Below are 8,019 nucleotides of genomic sequence, written 5' to 3' on the forward strand. Positions count from 1 at the left end.
GACCTTTCTTTTCTCTTAAAACCTTAAAAAAACCATTTATTTGTGTGTGTGTGCATATGGATATACCTGCATATGTGATTGGTGTATGTGTAGAGCTCAGAGGACAGACAACCTTTGGAAATTGGTTCTTTCTACTACAGGAGCTGAACTTAGGTTGTCAGGCTTTGGGGCAAGTGCCCTTACCCACTCAGGTATCTTGCTAGACCTCCCTTTCTTTCAAGACAGAACTTCCCTGTGTGGACTGGACCAGTCTTGAACTCTTGACCTCTTGCTCAACAGGGATTACTGGAGCTACTTGCCCAGTCTTTAGATAATCAAAAACAAACACACAAACCAGGGATTGAACCCATTGTTCCACACATGGTAGGCAAGTGCACTACAAGTGAGTTATAGTTTTACCTCTAATAACTTAGATCCTTATACACTTAGTAACTAAATGAACTAGAGATTAGGTTATTACTTTTTGATACTATTAGATACCTGATAAGATAAAATAATCTTATTAGATATTATTATAAGTATCTAATAATATAGCCAATAATCTTATTAGATATTACCTAATTAGACATTAATATCTTATAATAATACCTTATTAGATATTGGGCATTTTAAGCTGGCTCTATTAATTCCTAACTCTTTTTTTCCTTATCTGTTTCTACCAGAGACCAGAAATCAGAGCCTTCACAGTTCTAGCCAGTGAAATGACAATGATGTTTACTGATATTTTTAGGGTTTTTTTGTTTGTTTGTTTTTGTTGTGTTTTTTAAAAAACACAGACTGCAGCTCTGTGCATTTCACCCTTGTCCTAAGTCAAACTTTCTATCACAGCCTGGGTTTCTGGACAGCAGATGCTGAGCCAGAAATGAGCACAGATGATGCTTGTCCCTAGGATCAACCTGTAAAATGGAAATCAAGACTGGCAGGAAAAATGCTGACTTTGCTCAAGGCTCAACAAAGCCTTCCACTGGCACAGTGAGCAGTGGGATAGCCCTTGGATTAGCTCAGGCTCATCCGGGCAGAAGTTCAGCCCAGGGCAGTTTGTTTATTGAGGCACTTGCACAGTATGGCCGCTGAGGGCGGTGTTGGGCAGTACTTCCAATAGCTAGGGAGTCCCTACATTCCTAAATGGATGTCAGTGTCTCCATGTACTGTGAGACATCTCACTTTTCAAGAAGTGAATTCTTTCATTCCAAGAGTGTGGGGAATCCCCCGACCCCTAAGCCAGGGATTTTTTGTGGTATTTTTTTTTTTTTTTTTTTTTAAAGAAAGGGTCGGGATACATAGCCTGCATTCATTGGTTTTGAACAGGCAATTTTTTTCTTTCAGCCGTCTAAGTGTTGAGATCAGAAGTATTTGTCACCGTGCCTGCTCATCTGACAGCTGTTTACTTAAAGTCAGTTCTCCAGACTTACTGATAGTGGTGAACACACTGGTAAAGCAGAAGTAGTCCACAGCATTGAGGGAAAGCAGATGGTAAAGAAACTGTTCTCTTTCTTCTTCACAGCGTAGAAAAGCATAGCGCTTATAAAGCTTCCTGAAAGGGTTAATGTAAGCACAAAGTAGCGTTACAATTTTCATTTTTCGTTTCTTTTTCAAAAAACTTTTTTTTTTGGTTCGGAGCTGAGGACCAAACTCAGGGCCTTGTGTTTGCTAGGCAAGTGCTCTACCATCCCCAAAACCATGATTTTCATTCTTAAAAATAATGATTAAAAGTTAATACCTCCTGAACCAGTGAGCTGGTTCAGCGGGTAGAAGCACTTGCTGCCAACCCTCACGACCGTAATTAAACCCCTGAGATACACATGGGGGAAAGAAAGATCAGAACACCCACAAGTTGTCCTCTGACTTCCATTCTGTGGCTCTTGTATACATACACATGAGCAAAATACAAAACAAAAAAAATCAATCAATCAGTCAAACAAAAAACCCTCAAACCCGAGGCTGGAGAGATAACTCAATGATTGAAAGCGGTGGCTACTTTTCTAGAAAACATAGATTGAATTCCTAGTACAAACATGGCAGTTTGTAACTGTAACTCCAGACTCAGGATATTGGACACTCTCTCATGGCCTGTTGTGGCCCTGCACAAATGTGGGACACAGACATACACACAGGTAAAACATTGACCTCACTAGAATGGCTGGTCCATGAGCTCCAGGGATCCACTGTTTGTGTACCGTGTCCTCCACCGAAAGATCGACATACACACCAAGGGCATATAGGCTTATGCTACACATCTGGCTTTTTATCTGTGTAGGTATGAGGGGCCTGAACTTGGTCCTCTTGCTTACCTGGTAGACACTTTACTAACTGAGCCATCTCCTCAGCTTCCATTTTTATTTTATTTTAAATTATGTAACCCAGGCTGGCCTCAAACTTGCTATATAGCTGTTGTTTTTAACAAAATCTCAATTGGTTGATTTTTTTTACCAAAGAACACTCAGGAGCCAGATACTAGGGCTGAAAGCCTGCAAGCTCAGAGAGGCAGGGAAAGCATCTAGCTGACGCTCAGCCAGCGTCCCAGAAGCAATCTTTCTTTCATACTTTCTCAAAAAAAACAAAAAACAAAAAAACAAAAACAACAACAACAAAAAAAACTCCCTTCAAACCGAATGTCCCTCCCTTCTACTTCCTGTGTCTTTCAGTCGTCCCCTGGACTTCCTCTTATCCTCTATGGGTTGTTTTCTTATGTTTACTCCCTGTCAGCTGGTTGCTTGCCCTGACTCTTGATTATGGTTGACTTTATTTAATCCTGTTTACAATAAACAGAAAGCACTTAGATTAAAGGTGTGTGCTAGGACTGAGTCACACCACAAGTAGAAACAGGTTTTTCCAGTAAACAACAAAATCTTGGGGTTCCCCAGTGTGGTCAAATACCCTGCAACACATAGCCAAGGATTAACTTGAACTTTTGGTCCTTCTGTCTATGACTTTAGAGTGCTGGGGTTATAGGTATGTGCCATCGTAGCCCATTTAATTGGTTCTGGGGACCAAACAAATGACTTCATGCGTGCTAGGCAAGCCTTTTACCAGGTGCATCACAGCGTAAGCCCTTACACCTTGTTTTTAAAATCACATCTACTCCTTGAAAATTAATACTCATTCTAAGCTTGGTGTGGTTTTTGTTGTTGGTATTTTGAGACAGGGTTGTTCTGTATAAGCCCTGGCTGTTATAGAACTTGTTCTGTAGACCAAGGTGGCCTTGAATTTACCGAGATCTGACTGGTTCTGCCTTCTGAGTGCTGAGATTAAAGGTGCTCATGCCACCATCGACTGGCTGGATTTTTAATTTTTGATAAGGACAGAAACTATATAAAACTAGTTAACAATTATCTGACTTGTACGTGACTAGTTTCCTGAATCTAAACTATTAAAATTATCGATTAGAAAGACTCTCTTTTTCTACTTCATTTCTTATTTTAAGTTTTATACTATGAAGCTGATGTAAGTTCAACCTTCTAGGTAGCATTTATTTTTCTGATTACAGAATAATAATCTGGTCTTTGGCTATTAAGTCTGGTGTGCCTTCCCAGAAATGATCAAGTATTCTACAAAGGTAGTTCTGAAGCATACACCTGTTATACAACAGCAATGCAAGTGTTCATAAGTCATGATTCATGCTGAAAAAGAGAGTGGGTCAATGTATGCAATTAATTTCCTTTGTATGCACAAGCGGCAGAAACAAACATCTTGAAAGACAGTGTCTTACTTGGTTAGTGGTTGGTTAGAGAGTAACTGCTTGAGATGCTGGGACAAAAGCTTCTTTTCTAGGGACAACCTTATCCACGCCCGAGCCCGTCCAACATCAGTCTTGATCTCAGTCATGTTCTGAACATGTCTGAAAAATCAGAGTCAAAAAGCAAGACATTGTTTTGCATTTAAATACATCTTGTTTTTAGACAACTTATATGAAATGTTTTTTTCTTAAAACAATGCATCCACTTCAAATAAATCATAGTCAAAATAAAAGCTCAAGATGACACGAGTCCCATGAGTCTTACGTCCTTCCTGTTGCATAGACGACAAGCAACAGCCAGTTATGGTGACAGGTGAAAGAATCAAAATAATCGTACAATCTTAACACTTTTCCATTTTTAAATTATCCTTAAAGGAAGTCATGTATAGAGAAGCACACTATGTCTACAGTAAGACTTAGGAAAGCCATAATGCCATCTAGATAGACTCACAAATAAAAAAATCCGATAACTACTGAAATCAGCAAGGATCTGCTTAATTTGCTCTGCAGTCCCACATGCATGTGTCGCACGCATATGAACACTCATGCACACACACACAAACTACAACTTTAAGAGAAGTCATATAATTTTTTGTCTGTTTTGAGACAGGGTCTCTCTAATTTAACCTTGGCTGCCCTGAACATCACTATGTAGACCAGGTCATAATAAACTCACAGACATTTGCTTGCTTCTACCTCCAAGTGTTGGGATTAAAGACACGTGCCTCCATGAAAGGCACGAAAAGTCAGAAATGTTACAGTTATTTTGTATTTTATGTATTTTTCAGGATGGGTTCTCTGTGTACCCCTGGCTGTTCTGGAATTCGCTCTGCAGACCATACTGGCCTTGAACTCAAGATCTACCTGCCTCTGCTTCTGAATGCTGGAATTAAAGGCATGGGCCACCACTGCCTGGCAGGAAATGCCAATTTTAATATTTGTATTTTTTAAGCTATAACTTGCCAGGCAGTGGTGGCATACACTTTTAATCCCAGCACTCTGGAGGCAGAGACAGGACAATCTTTTGAGTTCTGAGACTAGCCTGGTTTATAGAGTGAGTTCCAGGACAGCCAGGGCTACACAGAGAAGTCCTATCTTGAAAAACAAACAAAAACCTAAAAAAAAAAAAAAAAAAACTATCTTTCTGAGACCAATTTTTCTGCCAAGTACCTGTTGTTATTTATACATTTTTGGTCCATATATGTATAGATAACAGGTACTTTAGAGACTTTTCAAAAACCTAAACAAGAGAAGTTGCAGTTTAGAAAACTTTTCTGCTCCACCTTCCCTTTTTATTTAATGTCAAAAAGAACAAAACAAAACAGTATGATAGTAAAACAATTAAAACTGAGGCTGGAGAGATGGCTCAACAGCTAAGGCATTTGCTGCTCTTGCAGAAGATTCAGTTTGGTTCTTAGTGCCTACAAGTTAGCTAACAACCATCTCTAATTCTGGTTCTAGGAGATACGGTTTCCTTGTCTGAACGCTGTGGTCACCAGGCATGCATATGGTTTATGTATGGATATGCAGGTCATATACTCTTAAGATAAAATAAATAAATAAATAAAAAATTTAAATTATGAAGATACTTTCTTCAGAATATAAAAGCAAAAGGTGTAGTTATAATTACTTGAGCAATTTACATGGAAGCTACATTTCAAAGATATCACTTATTATCATGTGTAACAAATACCTCATGTCTTGAATAAGAGAGACTCTGAGTGTCGGTAACATAACTCCTGAGTCAGATTTTCTTCTTTCTGGTCCAAGGGCAACTACATAGAAAAATATTAGCAAAGTATTAGGACAATAACAGTAAGAATTCATACTTCAGTTTTTTGTTTTGATTTTCAAGACAGGGTCTTTCTGTGTAACCCTGGCTGACCTTGAACTCACAGAGATCCACCCGCCTCAGCCTCCAAGTGCTGGAACTGATGGGGTATACTCCCATGAGACTATAATATAAATACATCATGCCAGCCTCCCCTTTCCTCTCTCCAAATCCTCCCATGTGTCTTCCATTCCCCACAACTTTGCTCTTTCAGAATCACTGACTCTTTTTTCTTTGTCACTAGATATGTGTTTGTGTATATATATTTCTAAATATATAAATACAACTTGAGTATGTATAATGTAACTTGTTTGTGTTTGTTTTCAGGGCTGACCGTTTATATTTTATTAACACAATAAAACAGTTGTGTTCTTTCTAAAGCTGTGGCTACATTTGGAAATTTAAAACAAAAATTTTATGAAAGTACATCTAGCAAATCATGCGATATATGCAAATTCTGGCCACAGGGCCGGTCATCTGCTACAGTTATCCATTCTCACAGTGCTGGGAATTATTTGAGAGATTAGCTGTTAAGTATGTGAGCCTTCAACTCTGGACTCATGAACTGGAAACCTACTTATGGCTTTTTGCTTTTTTGAGACAAAGTCTCACATACCCAAGGCTGGTCTCTAACTTTTGCATGCTAGGATTACACGTACATGATACATATACATATACAATGCCCTGTTTATGTGACACTGGGGGATTGAGCCCAGGACGTCCTTAGGCCAGAAAACATTTAAGGTTAAACATGAAATTGTAAATTTTGAAAAAAATTTGTTGTTGGGTTTTATTTTGTTTTTTAAGACAAGATTTTCTCTGTGTACTAGCCATCCTGAAACTCTTTGTAGACCAGGCTGACCTCTAACTCAGAGATCCATCTGCCTCTGCTAGTGTGGAAACTTCTGGTTCTTTGGAAAGTTAGTTGTGTCAAATGGTGTTTTGCTGGGGGCACACAGGTGAAAGGACGTCTTGCTAAAGCAAACATGTGAAAGACTGTTTTCCTGAGCAGAGGTGAAGGATGTTTGGATGTAGCAGACACGTGGAAGACCTTTTGTTGAAGGAATATAAATATGACCCCACAGACGGTGGAAGATAGCAGTGAGCTTTGGCTTGGTTTGCTCCACTTTGCTATTCTTTGCTAAAGACGCAAATGTATTGGTTCACCTTACAGAGTTTTGTTGAGTTCAACTTGTGATAATGCCGCCATTGAGAGAAACTCCTCAAGAACTGCTTGTGAGGTTCCTCCGGCAGCTTGCCACTTCTGCGGCCTTGCTGCAGGCGGGTTGGTAAGCCTGGTGGATTCTTCAGGACTGAACTACAACTGCCTGGTGTCTGCTTGCTGAAAGGACTGTATGTATTGTAGCTGCTAAGCTGTGTTTGGTGTTTGCTATGGGACTGAACTGCTGTCCAAGAAGATCGAGTTCACTGTAAAGAACTATGGCTATGGCTCGACAGGCCCACTACCACACATCCTAATAACTTCTCTTCCACTGCCTCTGCTGGGTGGTGGGCCAGAGGACAGGTTGAATCTTTACTAAAAGTAGGTTGCAAAAAATTTATGCCTACACTCTGTCTTCCCAGGGCTGGATTTTAACTGATTAATTTAATTAAATTTAAATGAGTGTGTCTCAACACCTAGCTTAGGAAGGGAAATTTTCAAACTGGTACTTTAAAACACTGATCTCTTTGATACTCAGGGAAGTGTGCACTGAGGAAACTGTCTTACACACGTGCAGGAAATATGGCATATTTATCTGAGACTGGCCTAGCTTAAGCTAGGTATTAAAGTGCTATATTCCTTTCGGGTACAAAGTCAAATGGTCAGGGAATGACTCTCCATTTCACATGACTAGACAACACAATTGAGGACCAGATATTCAAACCTTAAATGTCAATTCAGAACTTTATTTTAGGGAGAGATTTAGGAAAGACTCTATTTTTCAGCTAGTAAATGGAATGATACTATGAAGATGTGAGAGAAATAAACTGACCAATTAGAGGTTAGTTCAAAGGCTATTGGTCAAACTAAGACAATAATAGCCAGTCAGAGCAGAGAGTAAGCAAGACTCAAAAACAATATTAAGTATTTAAATAAAATGTTTTAATTATCATGTTCCTTTAATTTTGTTTTTTGGAAGGGGTGATGGAAGTTGAAACCAGGGTCTCATATGTGCTACAAGTGAGCCCTCCCACACAAAGTAAATAATGCAATGAAAGGATGAAAGGATTTAGAAATGTGTGTGTATGTGTGTCATGTTCATGTTATGGGATGAAACGGAACCTTTCACATGGTAAGCATGTGTTCTATCATTGAGCTACATCCCCAGTTATAAAATACATTTGTGTGTGTGTGTGTGTGTATGTGCGCGCGCGCGCGCGCGCTTATGTACATGTGTCATGGCATGTATATAAAGGTCAAAGACTAACTGGTGGGAATCAGTTTTTTTTC

General features: G+C 39.3%; 1 protein-coding gene across 6 annotated transcripts in view; it reads right to left on the reverse strand.

The window, feature by feature from the left end:
* Positions 1–8,019, reverse strand: part of Dennd5b (DENN domain containing 5B) — a 132,974-nt gene that overhangs the window by 22,619 nt on the left and 102,336 nt on the right. For all 6 annotated transcript variants that reach the window (XM_039108925.2, XM_039108923.2, XM_039108922.2 and 3 more), the window contains 3 exons: positions 5,430–5,511; positions 3,710–3,838; positions 1,413–1,534 (listed from right to left, as the gene is read on the reverse strand). In XM_039108925.2, coding sequence (XP_038964853.1) covers positions 1,413–1,534; positions 3,710–3,838; positions 5,430–5,511 — 333 coding nt within the window. The remainder of the gene's footprint in view (positions 1–1,412; positions 1,535–3,709; positions 3,839–5,429; positions 5,512–8,019) is intronic.

Source organism: Rattus norvegicus, chromosome 4, assembly GCF_036323735.1.
Source record: "Rattus norvegicus strain BN/NHsdMcwi chromosome 4, GRCr8, whole genome shotgun sequence".
Taxonomy (NCBI): Eukaryota; Metazoa; Chordata; class Mammalia; order Rodentia; family Muridae; genus Rattus; species Rattus norvegicus.